The 20,561-nt window shown below is 34.1% G+C and overlaps 1 protein-coding gene across 1 annotated transcript in view; it reads left to right on the top strand.

Moving 5' to 3' along the window:
• The window catches only part of MIPOL1 (mirror-image polydactyly 1), a 292,991-nt gene that overhangs the window by 134,967 nt on the left and 137,463 nt on the right, over nt 1–20,561 (top strand). The window contains exon 10 of the mRNA XM_029952677.1: nt 6,304–6,411. Coding sequence (XP_029808537.1) covers nt 6,304–6,411 — 108 coding nt within the window. The remainder of the gene's footprint in view (nt 1–6,303; nt 6,412–20,561) is intronic.

The raw sequence follows: 20,561 nt of genomic DNA, 5'->3' as shown, positions 1-20,561 counted from the left end.
CAAATCTGGGAAAAGAAATAGACATTCAAATTCAAGATGCACAAAGAACCCCCTTAAGATGTAACATGAATCGGCCTTCACCACAACATATCATAGTGACACTGGCAAAATATAAAGATAAAGAGAGAATTCTGAAAGCAGCTAGGGAGAAAAGGGCCCTCACATACAAAGGGAAACCTATCAGAGTGGTTACAGACCTATCAAATGAAACCTGGCAGGCCAGGAAGGAATGGCAGGAAATCTTCAATGTGATGAACAGAAAAAACATGCAGCCAAGAATCCTTTATCCAGCAAGCCTGTCATTCAAAATAGAAGGAGAAATAAAAGTGTTCCCAAAAAAACAAAAACTGAGAGAATTCATGACCACCAAACCAGCCCTACAGGAAATCCTAAGAGGGACTCTATAAGGGAAATGCTGCAAAGAATACAAAGTACCAGAGACGCCACTGTAAACATGAATTCTAGGGAGAACACAATGACTAAACCCACATTTCTCAATAATAACACTGAATGTAAATGGACTGAATGCTCCAACCAAACGACACAGGGTGGCAGCATGGATAAAAAAACAAAACCCATCTATTTACTGTCTACAAGAGACTCATTTTCGACTGGAAGACACCTTCAGGTTGAAAGTAAAGGGATGGAGAAATATCTATCATGCGACTGGAAGCCAAAAGAGAGCTAGAGTAGCCATCCTTATATCAGACAAACTGGACTTTAAAGTAAAGGCAGTAACAAGAGATGAAGAAGGACATTACATAATAATTACAGGATCTCTCCATCAGAAAGAGCTAACAATTATAAACATCTATGTGCCTAATTTGGGAGCGCCCAAATACATAAAACAATTAATCACAGAAAGAAACAATCTTATTGACAAAAATGTGCTAATTGCTGGGGACTTTAATACTCCACTGACAGCAATGGATGGATCAACCAAACAGAAAATCACTAAGGAAACAATGGACCTGAACCACACATTGGAACAGATGGAACTGATAGATATATTTAGAACTCTGCATCCTGAAGATAGGAAATTCACCTTCTTTTCGAGTGCACATGGCACATTCTCCTAAGATTTTTATGGTTTTGGCTTTTACATTTAGTTTTGTGATCGGTTTTAAATTAATTTTTCTGTATGTCTTAATCAAGTTGTCTAACTTCATTCTTTTGCTTATGGGACTCCCTTGATTTTAGACCAGGACATCAGATCAGTCCATTGTGGAAAGAGAAGTCAGCAAATTGTGGTGCAACAGCTGGGTATCCATATGGAACTAAAAGGAGGCCTGACTCTTCATGCTGTAATCAAAAATAAAGTCAAGGTGGATTATAGACCTAAACAGGAAACCTAAACCTTGAGGAAAATATCTTTATTATACTGAGCTAGGCAAGCATTTCGGAAAGGATAGAAATAGCTCAAACCATAATGCAAAAATTGATAAATGTGTACTTAACAAAATTAAAAACTAATACTCATCAAAGGCCAATTTTAAAAAAATGAAAAGGTAAGCCATAGCATGGGAGAAAATATTTGCAGTTTATGTACTGCCACAAGACTTAAATATTAAGTATGTTTGAATAATTCTCACAAATAGATCATAAGAAGATAAACAATCCCCCCTACAAATGGGCAGAAAATTTACAAATGTTCAATGAACACATGAAAAGATTACAATTTGTGAAGAGAGAAACACAAATTTATTTATTTTTTTAATGTTTTTACTTATTTATTATTGAGACAAAGAAAAACAGAGCATGAGTGGGGGAGGGTCAGAGAGAGAGGGAGACACTGAATCCACAGCAGGCTCCCAGCTCTGAACTCTCAGGAAAGAGCCTGATGCAGGGCTTGAACCCACAAACCGTGAGATCGTGACCTGAGCCGAAGTCGGCCATTTAACCAACTGAGCCACCCAGGTGCCCCAGGAAACACAAATTTGAATGTGATACTACATCACATGAACTATGGTATCTGAAATTTAAGAGACTGACACAACAAGTATTGGTGAGGTTGTTAGCAACCAAAATTCTGATCCTTGTGGCAGTTTCTTATGCAGTGGAGCAGTATCTACTCTGTGACATAGCAATTTCATTTTTAGATATTTACCCAAGGAAAATGAAAATATATGTACATTGTAAGAGTTTATTGACTATTAATATTATGTGCATTAGTCTTTACTCTGAAATAGAGATGCAAACTGATTTTTCAAATGAAAAGCTTTTTATGAATGCAGCTCACATAATCTTAAATAGTATTACAAAATAGTATTTTAATAACAGCATACTAAATAAATACCTGCATACATGTGGATACCTTTAAAGTAATTATCATGTTTACTAATCCTTTTACTTTGTTATTTAAAATGTTTCTTAGAGTGTCTGGGTGGCTCACTCAGTTAAGTGTCCAACTTCGGCTCAGGTCATGATCTCACAGTTTGTGAGTTTGAGCCCCATGTTAGGCTCTGTGCTGACAGCTTGGAGCCTGGAGCCTACTGAAGATTCTCTGTCTCCCTCTCTCTCTGCCTCTCCCTTGCTCACATTCTGTCTCTGTCTCTCTCCCTCTCAAAAATAAACATTAAGAAAAAAAATCTTTCTTTAATCTTTTTTTAAAATAATCCAATAGTTTAAAAGGACTATACATTACTGTATTTCTTATTAAATCCCTAGTTATTCACTTTCTTATCACATTTTGAAATGTATAATTAAGATTATTATGTAGAAATCTGTAGAAATATGTCATTGCCATTGTCTGACATGTTGCCTGGTGGCTGCTGGTATCTTGTCTAGTGGATGCCCAATGAATATTTACTGGATAACTATGTTTTTTAGTATGTTGTATGTTTGTGTGCCTGTGTATGTGCGTGTGTATATACACACATACCAACTTAGTACATGTGGCTTTAGAGACTCATTCACATAATTATTGTTTTTCTTTTTTAATCTTTGGTATCTTTAAACTTAATACCTCTGAGCATTGAATAAATGTTGATTTAAACCACGTTATTGATATTTTTCCAAGGCTTTGAAGAAACAAATTGCCCTTTGAATTTGAAAACTCTATTCCAAGTTATTACAGTGTGACAGAAGCATTCTAGTTACTGTTTTTAAATCTAAAATGAAGTGATTTTTAAAGATTCTTCTAAATTAAGAAGAATAAAAACTTATTTATATAATCCTAAGTGCTTCCAAACATCTGCAGTTCAAAATAAATAATTCACATTGACACCAAAGTATAGTATCTGTTTTGACTGAAAGAGTCTGTTGTTATTTTTTGTCTACAAAGGAAAGAATTGTATAGCATCCATGTGAGGAGACATTTGATTGTATGCAGTCAAAATGATCCGTGACTGAAAGCAGATTGTACAGGAAGAGAAACAGCAATAGTTAAAAACTTATACAGTATTAGAAAACTTTTTGTTAAAAATTTAAGGCATGTTAATTTTTCAGGAAGAGCACATAAAGTAAAACAGATTCATAACAATGTATTGCCTGCTTGATAGAATTCTTTCTTATCACAATAGCAAGTAAAAGGAAAATACTGCTGAAAACAGATCTTTATTAAATATGGGCCAAAATCATTTTATAAAAATTTGCCATCAATTTTTATATTTTATATGTTTAGTTCACTTGCAGTGTATAATTAGTTTTGTTTCTTTATAGAGAAATTTTAATCCTTTTCTTCTTATCAGTGAACCTACAGACCATAGAATCTCTGAGCCTCTGAGATATTTTTACCATGCTACAACTGTCCATCTTTTTTTATCCCTATCCCCCACTCATTTCTTCCTTCTTACGTTATTTTGAAAGAAATACCAGATATAATATCCTTTTTATCTGTAACTTTTACTGTGTATTCCTTTTTTTTTTTTTTTTTTTTTTTAGTTTATTCATTTGGAGAGAGTGAGTGAGCAGGAGAGGGGCAGAGAGAAGAGGGAGAGAGGATCCCCAGCAGCCTTTGCCAGAGCCTGATGCAGGGCTCAAACTCAGGAACTGTGAGGTCATGACCTGAGCCAAAACCAAAAGTCAGACTCTTTATGACTGAACCACCCAGGAGCCCCTTATTTTGTCTGTTTCTAAAAGATATGAACTGTTGCTTAAACATAACCACAGTATGATATCACATCAAAAATATTAGCAAAGAGTATTGGAAAACATCTGATCAGTTTTGAATTTCCAGTAATCCCATAAATATCATAACTTTCCTCTTTGAATTTAATTTAATAAGAATTACACATTGCAAGTGACTGGATTGACTCTTAACACTATTTTTAATTTATAGATTCCCCTTATATTTCTTTTTGTCCTTGGAGTTTATTTTTTTAAACAAACTGAGTTCGTTGTTTGGTAGAGTTTCCCAGTTTATTGATCGCATCTCTACAGTGTCATTTAATATGTTCCTTTCTTTTCTGTAAGTATTGGTAGGCTTGATCATGTGAGCAAATATTTAAATTGTTATAGGCAAAAAGGGAGAGATACAGAGTTTAATGTGTAAATCATGTGTCCTTTCCAGATGAAGGCCAAATGATGTAATGCGCAAAGGTTACACTCAAAATTGTTTTAAAAATGTGGTAGGTGTTTTTTAATGTGATTTATATATTTTGAGAGAGTGAATGAGTGGGGTAGGAGCAGAGAGAGAGAGAGAGAGAGAGAGAGAGAGAGAGAGAATCCCAAACAGGCTCCATGTCGTCACACAGAGCCCAACGTGGGGCTCTATCCCATAAACCATGAGATCATGACCTGAGCTGAAATCAAGAATTGGATGCTTAACTGACTGAGCCACCCAGGCACCCCTAAAAATATGATAAGTGATTTAAGTTGTCACACAGCACATGTGGGAATAGACGTGGCAACATGAAATGATCTGCTATTATATTATATTTGTAATATAGTCAACACTATATTATATTTGCAGAAATTAATTTCAGCAAGACTTTATCTGATAAATTGATATTTTAAAAATCTTAGTTTTGTGATTATTATTTTACTTCATTTATAAATGTATTTTGGCTTTATAGTTGTATATGCATGAGGCATGTATATTCAATGTTGTGTTTGTAAAACATCATTATATAATTTAAGTCAATATCAGCAGTTTGGTAAGTCATTTCTTTTATATATTACTAAGGCTCGAGAAATACTAACATGGACTAAATATTATAGAGGCAAAAGTAATCAATGTTAGATGCCAATTTGGATTATGATTGTATCTTGATTGTATTGTAATAATGATTTTTAATTCAATAGGACAGCTAGCCATTTGTAAAATAATCTAGAATTAACTTTGTCTAGATATTTACTTAATGGTTGTTACTTAAATACCCTAATTTTTTTTAAAGTTTAGTTTTTTAGTAATCTGTACTTCCAGCATGGGCATCAGACTCACAACCAAGAGTCCCAGGTCCTATCCAACTGAGCCGGCCAGGCACCCCTTAAATACTCCAGTTAACAAACAGATAAGGAGTGATGTTTAACATTTTTTCCTGAAAGTTGGGTTTAGTACTTTATTCCTTTAACTAATCCCCCATGTATCTTGATATGGTCCAGAATTATAGCACATCACTTTATATCCTGTATAATGTTTGATATATTTATATTAAGATCTTATATTCAAATGGCATACTTCAATTATTTTTTAAGATAGATTCCCACTTACACTTTTATTGATAATTTCTTTTTTTTCCTTATACTCTCATGTATTTCCTGTAGGTCAGAATATCATTTGTTTTACTTAAAAATAAGGTTTAGTCAAAATAAAAATCAAAAAACTTGGTTCCTTAGTTGTTTCTAAAGCTGTAGCACTCTGTAGTTACTACTTTCTTCCTTACACAGTTGTTTCTTTAGATATCTCTAAAAATCTGAAAAACCTCTTAATATGTATTTTATAATTGTTATTTTTAAAAGTTTAATAAAAATTCATCACAGAATACCCTCATGTGATTTTTAGAAGCATGTTTTTATTCAGCCTAAAGATATATAATTTAAAAAATTATTTGATCAAGAAGAAAATAATTTTAAATGTAGTTTGAAATTAATTTTAAAATTAATTTTATGAAAAAACAAAGTATTTTTCTAATTTATGGCAATAGATTAAGAAAAGGCAAAATTGCAATTGAATTGTCAGAGTACTATAAACAATATTATTTTGTTCATATTCATCATTACTTTTAACTTACTATTCTTGTTGCGAAAGATACCTTGTCTTTTAGTGAATGCAGTGGTATTATTTACATTAATTCGTGTGGCTTGTTGGAAAGAAAAAATGCTATACCTCCTTTACTTAATGGGATTCTTCCCCTGTGGCAGTGCAAGCGGCTGGAGCAGGAGCTTCATCATCTGAAAGAGCAGAACCAGACTTCAGCAAACAACATGAGACATCTGACTGCTGAAAACAATCAAGAACGTGCTCTGAAGGTAAATCTCCGTTCTTCCTTACAGGCAAATTAAGGTTGTAAGCCCTTGGTGCCAGCTTTCGGTGCTGCATATATCAGTTGTGTACATTTCCGCAGAAGTGAGCTGTGGTGTTTGCCAACAACCCCTTCTTTAAACACAGATACAGCACCCTTCTGTTATGGTATTATTTTATTTCGTGTATGTGTACATGAAAACAACATATTTTCTGAATTTTGAGTGCTGGCATATTAATACTTTGGGTATGTGTTCATTCTGTTTCCGATTTTACAATGTATTGTTATCTTTTGTAGTTAATAAAGAGGGGCCACACTAAAAGAAAAAAATTAAACGATGAGCCTTTTCTTCGCATCAATATTTATTACACTAATCTTGTAATATTATTAACCCACAGAAGTGACTCTCCGTGAAGGGTATGTGAATATGTTTGGAAATTGAGGTAGTACTTAAAATGTTACTTATTACAAAAAAAGAAAGAAAATAGTCTACTAGAAGTTGAAACAACTGTACATTTCATGGCAAGAGGTTCTGTTTCATTGTAGTATAGATTCAATAATCATGAAAAAAGGACATCATGGCATTTTAATTCTGCTACTTATGTATTTTTTTCCTATGGTACTTATTACTTTACACTCTCCTTTTTCATCTTTTTCCCACTTCCTGGCATAATACCTGTAACACAGTGGTGGTTCCTGCCCTCAAGGTGCTTACATTCTCATTAACTGGTCAAAAATAAAAACAAAACCATATCCATAAGAAACAGAAAAGATTCATCATTACCATGATTGTGCAGTAAGGAAAAAGGTGCTGTCAAGATTGTATTGTACTTTGTTGTCTCAAATTCTCTTTTTGCTACAGCTTACAGGAGAATATTACAGCATTAGTATAGTATTAGTAAACTCACGAAGCCAGGATTATCTACCAAAATTAGAAAAATGGTGACATTTTGAAGTGGAAAATATATTTAGTCCAAAAAGTGTAAAGTTTAGTTGAAGTTAGATTTTTCTGCAAATGTGTTTAGCTTCATTTAGTTAGGAGCCTATAATAACTTTGTTGTCATTGTTTGATACACTTCCTCTTCTTTTCTCTCAAATTGATAGATAGACAAGAGCAAGAAGTGGGAAAGAAAAGAAATTTAGATTCTTGATCATTTTTTAATTACCCCAAGGAATTTACTAGAGTAAAATTTAGTACAATAATTTTTTCAAATGTATACTTGCAAATCAAAAGTAGCATTATTTTAAAGGCAGCTTACATTACATCTGCCCAACTTATCATCAGCATCAGGAGACAGATTTCATGTGGCATATATGATATGGCTATTCTTATGTAAAACGAACCTAAAATTAAAATTCTAGTTTGTTAAGTACATCACAATACCACAGTTCTTTTCCTGGATTTTTTGTTGTGTAATTATGTTAAGTTGAATTATATGGACCTGCTGTCTGTGGAGAAAAAGAAATGCACATTTCTAAGGGGTTATTAAAATTAGAAGGAAAGGTATAGAACAAAAATATCCTGGAAGTTTAAACCCAAAACAAATAAAACCCCTATAAAATAGAAATCTCTATAAACTATAGACTATGTAAAGCAATATATAAACAAAGCTATGTTTGAATTATTTTTTAGTTATTTTGTGCTATATTCCCTCATGAGAAACCTTAAATATATGTATTATATATCTGCTTTATTCTGAATCATTTTTTAAAATTATTCTTAGCTTCCAGGGATTTTGTTCTTTATTTGGTGCTTTAGGTGTTGCATTCTCTATCTTCAAGTTGCCATGTAAGTTTTAAATAATAAGTTTGTTACCAAGCTGTCTAATGAATCAACTGTGTACTTTCTCAGCAGTATGCCTGTCTTTTAAGGTACACTAACAGGTATTATATTTGTGTTTGTTAACTCGTTCAATATTTAGTTAGTAACCTAAATAAGCTTTCAGAGGGAAGTTTTTAAAAGAGGCTTCTCTAGGAGCCTTCAGTGAGTCAATAATATTTCTAGTATTTTATTATAAAAAGTACTGTTATTGATATCAGTAAAAAGTAAATTTGACAAGGATGAAAGCATAAAAATTTATGCTTTATTTTATTGTGTAATGCTGAAATTCATAAAGGGAACAGTTCTAGCAATGTGCTTGGGAAAAATCCAAGTTAATGGTCATACATTATGTAGAACTTTCTAATAGATTAAGGCAAGTGTATGATTATCATACAAGGAAATACTTTTTAATATTATAGGGTTGTTCAAATAATAAATCTTTGTTTATTCTGATAATCTGGGGGTTCTTTATAAATTATTTCTAATGATAGAGCATAAATGGTTATTTGCTGATCATATATATTATTTTTAATGTAGCATGGAATTAAACCAGCTAAATTTGCTAATTTAGGAATTTTCTCCCTACTTTTATAGTGTTTGTAGTTTTCCCTAATAACAAGTAAAACACATTGACACATAAAAATAAAGGGCTAAATTTATACTGATACCAGTCTATATCATAATAGTTAATTTTTAAAAAGCATATTTTCTCATTTAAAATAAATTTTATCCATTATGTGAAAAAAATGGTTTCCTGAAGAACACAGTTTTGGATAGTTAATATTTTTAAATAAATTTAGATCAGCCATAAATATGCAGATGTCAGACTTAATAAGAAATTTCACATATACTGCCTTCTTTTCCTCTTTCATTTTATTTATTTACCTTCTTTATTATACATCTTTCACTTCCTGTGACTGGACTTCTCCACTGTAATTCCATTGAAAGCCATTCTTTCTTAGATTATAAGTGACCTCTGGTGATTAAACCTGTGAAGCGTATTCTTTAGTCTTCTCGACATCCTGGTCAGTGTAACTAGAGCACATTTCAACACTATTGGCCCTGCCCTTTTGAAATACTTCCCTGTGGTTCTCTATTGCTATATCCTCATCATTTTTTTTCTTTGATTGCTGTTCTTTAGTTGGTGCCTCTTTTTCTACATATTCCCAAGTTGTGTGATAAGTCCCTTATTATTCATTAAAAAAATTTATTTTTTTTAGAGCAGTTGTAGATTCACAGCAAAATTAAGCAGAGAATACAGAGTTCCCACAGACCTCCTGCCTTCATACATGTAAATGCCCTCAGCATCCAGTGCCATATTGGTATATTTGTTGCACTACATGAATCCACATCAGTATAACCCACAGTCCACAGTTTACATGAAGGGTCACTCTTAGTCCTGTACATTTTACGGGTTTTGACAAATGTACATGACATGTGTCTACCACTTTAATATCATATAAAAGAGTTTCACTCTAAAAATCATCTGTGCTCTACCTATTTATTTTTCTCTCCTCCTAATACCTGCCAGCCATTATCTTTTTACAGTCTTCATAGTTTTTGCCTTTTCCAGAATGTCATTTAGTTAGAATCATACAGTAAGCATTTATTTAAATTTTCTCCATATCTTTTGATGGCTTCATAGCTCATGTCTTTTAGTGATTAATCCATTTTCTGGATAAACCACAGTTTTATTTATCTACTCACCTAATGAAAGACATCTTGGTTGCTTCCAGAATTGAACCATTATGAATAAAATATCTATAAATATCTATTTGCAGAATTTTTTTGTGGACATAAAATTTTTAGCTCATTTGGATAAATACCAAGAACTCAATTGCTGGGTTCTTTGATAAGAATATTTAGTTTTGGAAGAAACTGCCAAACTGTCTTCCAAAGTAGCTGTACCATTTTTTATTCCTACCAGTAATGAATGAGATTTATGAGTTTCTTTTATTGTAGCCTTGTTTGTTCTAATTTCATCTTTTCCTATAGTATCACCTGTTATTTATATTCTAATGACTACCTCGTTTGCCCTTCCACTTAGATATCTTAATGTTTCTTTAACCTCAACAAGTTTGAAAACAAATCCCTAATTTGATTCCCTAAGTCTTTTCTCCCCAGAAAGAAGTCAGGACCTGAGTCTAACACTATTGACTGTATAACTTAACATTTACTCCCAATCATATTCTCCTTTGTTTGTCTTTACTATACAACCAGGAGAAGTTAAACACTATCTCAGCCTTTCTTTTTGCCAATATGACATAAGAGGAATCCAGGGTAGAGAGAAGTTGGAGTGTCTCTGGAAAAGTGTTTGTTTTCTTCATGTAGGACTGATGCAACAGGCATCTTAATACCTTAAACACATACTTACTGCCTGGAACTGCAGCAACCATTTTATAGCCATGAAGAAAACACCAGAAGCTGGCCATTAACATCATCGAGCCCCTTAGCCAATGAGCTACTTTAAGAATGTCAGGCACCTATGCCCTGACTTCTTTTTCTGGTGATAAATATACCTCATATTTTATGTCACTTTTAATAGTTTTCTATTATTTACTTTCAAATTGATCAATTAACATCTATTAGTTAATGATACTACCAGACTCCTTAGACATGTAGGCTAATATAATTGACATAATCTTCATATTCTTTTAAGCTGTCATCCACCACAAAGTAATTGAACATTCAATTCTGTCAATTCACAACAATGATTTCTCTCCTATTTTGCTTTCTATTTTTATTATCCTACCTCTACCCTATACCAATTTCATGAACTAGACAATAACAGTACAAGTATACCTCATTTTATTGTGCTTCACTTTATTGCACTTCACAGAGAATACATTTTCTGCAAATTGGAAGTCTGTGGCAATCATGTATGTCGAGCAAGTCTATTGGTGCCATTTTCTAAAAACTTTTTTATGTCTTTATTTTATTTTAAGAGAGAGACAGAGTGCGAGCGGGAGCAGGGACAAAGAGAGAGGGAGAGAGAGAGAGGGAGGGAGGGAGGGAGAGGGAGAGTGAGATACAGGATCTGAAGCAGACTCCAGGCTCTGAGCTGTCAGTCCAGAGCCTGACATGGGGCTTGAACTCATGGACTGTGAGATCATGACCTAAGCTGAAGTCAAATGCTTAACTGACACCCAGTTGCCCCTGTCAGTGCCATTTTTTCAACAGGATTTGCTCACTTTTTGTCTCCAAGTCATATTTTGGTAATTTTTGTGCAGCATGTCAACCTTTTTCATTAGCATTATATTTGTTATTTTGATCTGTGGTCAGTGATTACAATTCACTAAGATCAGATGATGGTTAGTGTTTTTTACCAATAAAGTATTTTTTAATTAAGAGATACACATTGTGTTTTTCAGACATAATGCTATTGCACATTTAATAGACTGTATAGTATAGTATAAACATAACATTTATATGCACCTGGAAATTTAAAAAATTCACTTGACTCACCCTTTTACAATATTCACTTTATTGCAAGTGTCTGGAACCAACCCACAATATTTCCAAAGTAGGCCTGTACCTTCCTAACTTACTTTTCTGCCCGCATTTTCTCACCTCTAACCAGCTGTTACTTTCATTAGCCATCATTCTAAAATAGAAGGGACACTTTGCTACTCAGAAACTTTCATTCTCTTGTATTTTCAACAGTGTAAGAAAATACAGATATCCTAAATAACCTCTCTGATAAAAACAATGAAAAAAGATGGCTAAAAACACATATTCTAAGTATATTGTGCAACATTACAGAAAAACAGGAAGATAGGGAATTTACAACTGCCTAAAACAAAGTAGAAATGAGGGCCGGGGACATGAGAAGTAAGTGATTGCCTGAAGTTGTCTTTTACTCTAAGAGCATTTGTCAAACCTTGGTGAATTTTCCATTTTAATGGTTTCAAGGGCAAGACAAACAAGAGGTAGAACCTGGAGCCTGTTTAAGCCAAAGAGTGTAATGAGATACCCTCTCTTGAAGCTGGTATCATAATGGCCACACCATTAGTGTTTAGGTGAACAAGAGTCAACCCTTCATACAAAATAAGGTAACAAAGGAATTTGACTTTCTTGACTGTGGAGGGGAGGAAATTGCTGAGAATTTATCATCCTTGGCTAGCTTTAAGGCAGGTTTTAGAACCAGACAAGTTGCCTGAATTCTTGCTATTTGTGTAGTTCAAAAAGCTGAGGATTTAACTGAAGTAGTCCAACCCTGGAGGGGCCCATAGACAATAGACCACAGCAAATTACCTTCCAGTTAGCCTCTAATATTTCTTATAGATAAAATTTCAAAGACACAGAGCTATCAAAAAACACATAAGAGAAAAAGGCACTTCTAATGAAAGTTAGTAAAAACATAAGGCAGCAGATTCATATAGTAAAGCAACAAATAGTTTAGGTATTCTAATTATCAGTCACAATGTAATATAAATGTTTAATATCTTTAAAAGGAGGTGCTTGAAAATAAGAGCAAGGAAAATAACTCAAAATGATCAAGTGAATTTGGAAAACCAAATGAGATTGAATTTACAGAAATTAATAAAATAATTAAGATTAAACAGTGAATAGTTTTAACAGCAGAGGACACACAATGTAAGAAACTGTTAGTGAACTGGAAGATGTATCTAAACCAAGTATGGAAATGGAAGCCAGAAAGAAAAGAAATGAAAAATATAAAATGTTAAAATTCAAAAGGTAGATTGAAAAGATCTAAAATAAAACTATTTGGAATTCTAGAGTAGATAATATAGGGAACAGGCAAGATACAAAGAAATCACAAATTAGTATCTTCCAGAATTGTCAAGTGATAGAAGCCTCAGATATAGGAATAACCAAATCAATTCTAAGCATGATAAACTAGAAGAAATGGCAGAACATCAAAGTTAAAGTTCCTAAAAACAACCATTAAAAAGACATATTTGAGCACCTGGGTGGTTCAGTCAGTTAGGCAGCCCACTCTTGGCTTTACCTCAGTTCGTAATCCCAGGGTCATGGGATTGAACCCTGCATTGGGATCTGTACTGAGTGTGGAACTTGGTTAAGATTCTTCTCTCTCTTTCTCTCTCTCTCTCTCTGTCTCTCTCTCTCTCTCTGTCTCTCTTTCTTTCTCTCCCCTTTACCCCTCTCCTCTCTTTCTCTCTCTCCAAAAGAAAAAAAATAAAGCACAGCCAAAAAGACATATTTAACAAAGAAATGTCATTTAGACTTACTGACTTCTCAATAGTAATAATGGAATAATATCTTAAATACTCAAAGAGCAACAATGGGAATAATTCCTTAGAAAAAAGTAACTGTCAAGGGCAAGAGTGAAAAAATGGTTAGATAAACAAAAAATTTCATTTGCTTTCTGTTAGGTATAGCATTTAATCCAAACATTTTGAAATGTGGAATTTAAGATTCCACACTACAATTTTAGCCTGCGTTTTATGTCCTTCCTTTCTTTCCATGTTTCTTCCTTTTTAAACTAAAATTCCAGTTAGTTAACATACATTGTTATCGTCAACATTTCCGTAATTGGCAATTCAACAATTCCAAACATTACCCAGTGCTTATCACGAGTGTACCTCTTAATCCCCTCACCATTTAACTCATCTTCCCACCTACTTCCCCTCTGGTAACCATCAGTTCTCTATTGTTTCTTGGTTTCTCTCTCTCTCTTTTTTTCTTTTGCTCTTTTGTTTCTTAAATTACACTATGAGTGAGATCATACAGTATCTGTCTTTCTCTGACATACTTCACTTAACGTTATACTCTCTAACTCCATCTGTATTGTTCCAAATGGCAAGATATTCTTTCTTATGGCTGAATAATGAATAATATTCCATTATATATATGTGTATATATACACACACACACACACACACACACACACACACACATATATATAATATTCCAGTATATACCCACTACATCTTTATCCATTCATCTGTTGACAGACAGGCTGTAAATAATGGTGCAGTAACATAGATATGCTTGTCTCCCTTTGAATTACTGTTTTTGTATTCTTTTACTTGTTTTACTTTTTTTAAACCATTTCTCTCTTTGTAGTCTTGATAAACCCCAACCATCCTTTACCACTTCCTAAATGAGTCATGTTTTTTAATTCCTCTGGTCTTTACTTTTGTTATGACTTTTATTTAATTCTGTCTCTAATATTACTTCATTGCTTACATGTTATCTCTAAATCAAAAACTTCTTGAGCAGAAAGGATCATAGCTTTTTCATGTTGCTCTTCTCTTGGAATTTAGCACATGATTGTCTCAATACATAATCAGTAAGCTTTTGAATTAGAAATCAGTTTTAATGTATCCTAGTTGAAGTCAACACATTTCTGTATTTTATTTTTTTAATGTTTATTTTTGAGAAAGATATAGAGACAGAGTGTGAGTGGAAGAGGGGCACAGAGAGGCAGACAAAATCCTGGAGTTAGGCTTAATTTCTCTTTCTCTTTTACATTCCACATTCCATCTGTAAACAAATTCTAATGGCTCTACTTTTGGTGTGTGTCAAGAAGTCAGTCACTTCTCATCACTTCTGCTGCTACAACAGTCTTTCAGGCCTCCATCATCTCTTGCTTAGATTTTTACAAAAGCCTACTAATGGTTTCTTATTTCCATCCTTGCCCTCCTCTATTCTCAACACAGCCTCCAGGATGTTCCTATTAAAATATAAATTAGATTATATTACTCCTCTGCCAAGAATCTTTCAGTGGCCTGCCATTTCACCCAGAGGGTAAACCTACAAGATGTCTTGATCTGGACCTCAGTTTCCTTCTTGGCATCATCCTTCACCTCGGTCATGTTCCTCTCCTGCTGTTCCACAAACTTACCAGGCACACTGGCATCAGAAGGTCTTTGTACTTTCTGTTCCTACTCCCAGACATCATTCCACCCGCCCACCAGCACCACCCCTGCCCCAGATGGTCACATGGCTCACTTTCTTACCTCCTTCAGGCCTCTTCAAGTGCCACCTTCCAGGGAGGTCTTCCCAAGCATTTTGTCAATCTTCTTCTTCCCTGTTTTAATTCCAGAGTACTTATCTCCTAAGAAAGTATACATACACTTGCTTATTGTTTTCATTGTCTGTTTTCTTGGTAGAAGAAACTGCTTCATTAGATCAAGGATTTTTGGTTACTTCATACACTTTTGTATCTATTGATGATATTAAAGATATTTGACAGTAAGTCAGAGATACCCACCATAACAGATGACAGCTGTTAACAATTTTTTATGGCTGTACCTATGTGTAGCAGCTGAAAACCAGCTCTGGCTGGATCTCCTACAAATAAGTATAGTAGCCATCGAATAAGTATCTCTTAAGTAAATTAATAACACATATGCAATTTAATATCCAGCTTTCCCTACTTAATTAATACCTTCACAAACATTCTCCAGTACACTTACTCTATCAATGTCACCTTAATGTACTAAGTAATTTTCAGTGCACAGATCCACCATAATTTTAACTCTTCCCTTAGTATTAAATATCTAGGTTGCTTGTAACTTTGCATTCTTATGAATAGCACTGTGAAAAATATTTTTGTACATTTTAGTATTTTGTGCATTTTAAAATTTGTATATTTTAATATTTAACAGTAGTTAGCAAATAAAAATTTGATTATCTTTTCAAATTTTTAGTTTTAATAATGCAAATCATTTTAAAGCCAAATGATTCTATAAGAGGTCTATTAAAAAAGAACAGTTAGCTTCCTCATCTTACCTCACCTGATTTCTCCACAGGAAAAAATCATTCTTAACTCTTTCAGCTGTTTCTTCTGTATTTGTACTATATTTCTAAAAGAATATCTTATACTAGATTTCATTTTTTGTTATTATTAATTGACTTCCTACTGTGAAAATGAAGATTTAGCTTTCTCTTAGATTAATGCTTAGTATTTACATTTTTATAATATTATATTCATAGCTGACCATATAGTATTTTTCCAACATCTCAGCAAGAATTATATTTTATGTCATTACCCAGTTAATATTGCAAACATACAAATACAAAAATAATGCAAAATATAAGGAAATAATACATATATGTAGTGACATATATGTATTCAAACAGTTTAAATACTATTTAATTATTTTAAAATGTAATGTTGGTTGTGAACCTCTAAATCAACTGGGTGACAGTTCTCCCTTGGGTCTTTTTTATTTCTACATATCTTGTGAGAAGAGGCACAATTGACCTTTGTGTTGAAATATGTTCTGGAGAATATTTGCTTAGCAAACAGCCTTGGAAGATAGAGATAGTGTCTCCCTCTGTAGCGGGAGGATTTGTTTACTGTCCAGTGTAATAAAAACAATGTCTCCCTCTGAAGCAAAGGCCAGATTGGTTTGCTTGCACCATATTATAAAAGATTTGGCTTCCCGAAGTTTGGAGTTCATTAGCTGTTAATGCAGTCCCGCGGTGTGTGCCGTATCCAACTCTTCCCCCCACATTGCCCCCATGGGGGCTGCAGGGCAGAGACCTCCCATACAGACACCAAGCTCATGCTGTTTCTGCTATGTCTGAGTAAATTTCTTTGTGATGCAGAATTCTTGTCTTCTGCCAGTATGCGTGAAGCTGGCAGGCTAATTTGTGAGCCTGCAAGTAGGATAAAGATATTTCACCCTTCACAGTTCTTATAAAACCACATTTCCTTTCTTTTTCAGTGTTGTGTCTTCCTCAGAATTATAGTGTGCATTTTCTTGTTTGTATAATGTATATCTATCACTAATATACCCATATACACTCTACTAAATAAAAATGTCTTCGTAATATCTTTAAATATTTCAGGTGATCTAAAACTTTTTTTTTCTTTGAGCATCTGAACTGATTATTCTATAAGACACTACTGGTCTTGGAACCTACCTCCAATGTCATTCTGTGGCTACCTTTAGTTTTTCTTATGTTGGGTCAGCTGTTTCCTGTATGTCATTTTTATCTTGCTTGACTTTTTTTTCATTTTGATGGAGCATACTTTCTAATAGTTTCCTGAGAAAGGATACATGTGAGCTAAATTTTTGAAGACTGTGTGGTATTTCTTTAAGATAGGTAGGTTTCTAGGAGCAGAGCACTTGAATAATAGAATAAACACTTAAGTTCAGATTCCTAGACTCAATTTCAGGGTTACTGAAGCAGAATATTTGACAGAGGACCTCAAAACCTTGCACTTTAATGTTATTATTTTTAAAACTTTTAAAAATTGAATTTCTCTTTAAAATTTTATACATCCATTAAAACCACAATGAGATACTATGTCATACTTATTAGAATGGCTAAATAATATATACAGGGGTGCCTAGGGAACTCAGTCTGTTGAGCATCCAACTCTCGATTTCAGTTCAGGTCAGATCCCAGGGTTGTGGAACCTAACCCTGTGTCAGGCTCTGTGCTGAGTGCGGAACCTACTTAAGATTCTTTCTCTCCCTTCTCACTGTCTCTTGAAACAACAACAACAAAAACAATACCAATGTTGACAATATGTGCAGAAACTGAATCTCTCATATACTACTGGTGGAAATAATACAGCCACTTTGGGAAATAGTTTGCCACTTTCTTTAGACATATATTAAGTATATAACTCAGCTATTGCACTCCTGGGTCTCTCCCAGAGAAATGAAAGTTTATGTTCACAAAAATCATGTAAAGAAATGTTCATTACATTGTTATTGCCCAAAACCAGAAAGAACCTAGATGTCCTTTAAAGGGTCAGTGGATTAACATCCATGCAATCAACTATGACTCAGCAATAAAAAGGAGCAACTTATTGATACCTGCAGTGCCTTTGATGGTTCTCATTATGCTGAATGAGAAAAGCCAGTATCAAAGAGTTATATCTGTGTGATCTCAATTATAGAACAGTCCCAAACTGATAAAATCATTATGATGGAGAACAGATCAACCGTTTCTTAGAGTTAGGTAGAAGAGCAGAGTTTGACAAAGTCTGAGAGTTTTGTATGGTGTTGTAGTAATTCTGTATTACAATTTGGTAATATTTAAGTATCATAGAATTACATACCAGGAAGGAAAAGTGGGAAGTATAAGAAGAGATGAAAACCAAATACGGTCTATAACTGAGTTAATAACATCATATCAATGTCAGTTTCCTGATTCTGATAATATACTATAGTGTATATATATTATTATCACTGGGAGAAGTTAGATGAAGGTTATGCAGGAACTCTGTGCTCTTTGAAAGTTATTCTGGGTCTTGAAGTATAAGAAGTAAGTAGGTCGTGCAAAATAAGTTATTTAAAACGTTGTACATGCTCACCATTCCCAATGAAATAAATGCTATGATATATAAAGAAAACTTGAATAATCTCCCCCCATTTCCCTCTCACAGTTCCTAGACCTGGCAATTTAATCTGACCAGGAATTACAATAACAGATATCCTTTCTTTTACCTAATTTTAGTGGGAATGGATTCTGCTAAATCTGTACTAAAATCATTTGCCATTTCTATCATTTACTATTGGATTTTTCCTTTTCCTTCTTAGTTTCAGATTGGTAGTTCCAATATGTGGGTCATCTCTGAGTCAGGTTTTGTGATTACTTTGTTACTTTACTTTTTTCTTTTGTTTTGCTTTGCCTTTGCTTTTCGTGTGTCTCGTGATTTTTTATTGAATATTGGACACTCTCGGTAGAAGAGTGGTTTTTCTCTCAGGCCAGCAGGGTGAGCACTGAGTTGATCCACTCAGGAGTTGAGCTGGATTTGGGTTTTGTTGCTGCTATGATCACTGTCAGTGCATCATAGGTTTCAAATTGTTCTAGTAACAGGTTGCTATTGCATTGTGCTCAAAATGGAAGCTCAGGTGCTGGAGTTTTTTTCTCAGTGTTCATGCTTCACCCTTAGCTTTCAGTTGACCCTATATGCTTACACTTCAGAGGGTGTCTCACTCTGCACTCTTGCTTTTTTCACAGCAGTAGAATTCTGTTTTATATTCTGATGTTGGAGGACTGAGAGTCTTCTTCAATCTTAGTCCCTTTATGTTTGGGCTTTGGAGTAGGGCTTTCTCTGAATTCTTTTCCATGGCAGCCATTCTCTGACTTGTATCTGTGGTAGGTATTATATAGGAGACTTTCCTGCCCCTTTCCAAGTTTTAGAAGCTATCTGATGGTATTGGTATAGGATCCTGGAGGAAATAGGAGTTCTTTCTTTGCCCTCCCTTCTTTGTAGTTTAAGAGTGCCTGGTTAATATCTACTCATCCTGTCTTCAGTTTGGTTACAATCCTCTTGTCACCAAACAGGAGAAGCATTTGGGTAGTAGAATGAATTGTTTTAATATCAAAATAAGCACTGATTTGAAAAGAAATGGAATATGTGAGAAACTCGGTGGCCCCAGAATTTCCTCCAGGCCTTTCCTTTCTCTGTCACGTGAGCAGTACCTACAGTCCCACTTTCCCCTTTGCCTTCTGCTCTCTCCTCATCATCTCCACTGTTTTTTTCCTGACCTATTCAATTTTGGTATTACAGTGGCCAAGATATGGAAGAGCAGAGGTGTATTATACATTGTTGGAAATAGTACCCAGAATGCCTTTAAAAGCAATAAGGGTCCTCTTGACAGTTTGTTAGGTAATGAGTACAGGTTAATGGATCTTGACAAAAGCATGTCTTAGAATCACTAAAAGAATGTTAACCGAATAATAAATCTGGGTCTTACCCAGAGCATTCTGAATTAGAAAATCTTACACTGAATTTCAAAACTTGCTGACATGGACTTGGTGTTTGAAAGCAAAATCGCAGCAAAATATTTCTCTATTTTGTTTGTGGCAATAATATGTTTGGATTTTTGTTTCTGAAAATAACTGTTTTCTACCAACTGTGTCTCTGTTTTTCACTTGATTTCACTACTGGCCTGATGTTAGTATTTTGGTAGCATTATCAGTTTTATGTCTTTTTGAAGTTCTTACTTGGATTTTAGGGGTAAGTTAGATTGAAGCTACATAAAGAATGCTGGTTGGGGTGCTTGGGTGATTCAGTTGATAAAGCATCTGACTTCGGCTCAGGTCATGGTCTCACGGTTCGTGGGTTCAAGCTCCATGCTGGGCTCTGTGCTGACAGCTCAGAGCCTGGAGCTGCCTCAGATTGTGTCTCCCTCTCTCTCTGCCCTTTCCTTGCCTGCGCTTTCTCTCTCTCTCTCACTCAAAAATAAATAAACATTTAACAATTTAAAAAAGAAAAGAATACTGGCCAATGAAATTTTTCTTTCATTTTTAGTGTTTCCAGTAACCAGATTCTACACAGATTTGTACCTTATAGTGATTTGAAATACTTTGGACATATTAAATTCTCCTGTGAATTGAATTGTGTCCTAAAACTGAAAAGTACAGTGCAAAAT

The sequence above is a fragment of the Suricata suricatta genome, chromosome 9 (genome assembly GCF_006229205.1).
Source record: "Suricata suricatta isolate VVHF042 chromosome 9, meerkat_22Aug2017_6uvM2_HiC, whole genome shotgun sequence".
Classification (NCBI taxonomy): Eukaryota; Metazoa; Chordata; class Mammalia; order Carnivora; family Herpestidae; genus Suricata; species Suricata suricatta.
This window is presented reverse-complemented; position numbering and strand designations above follow the sequence as displayed.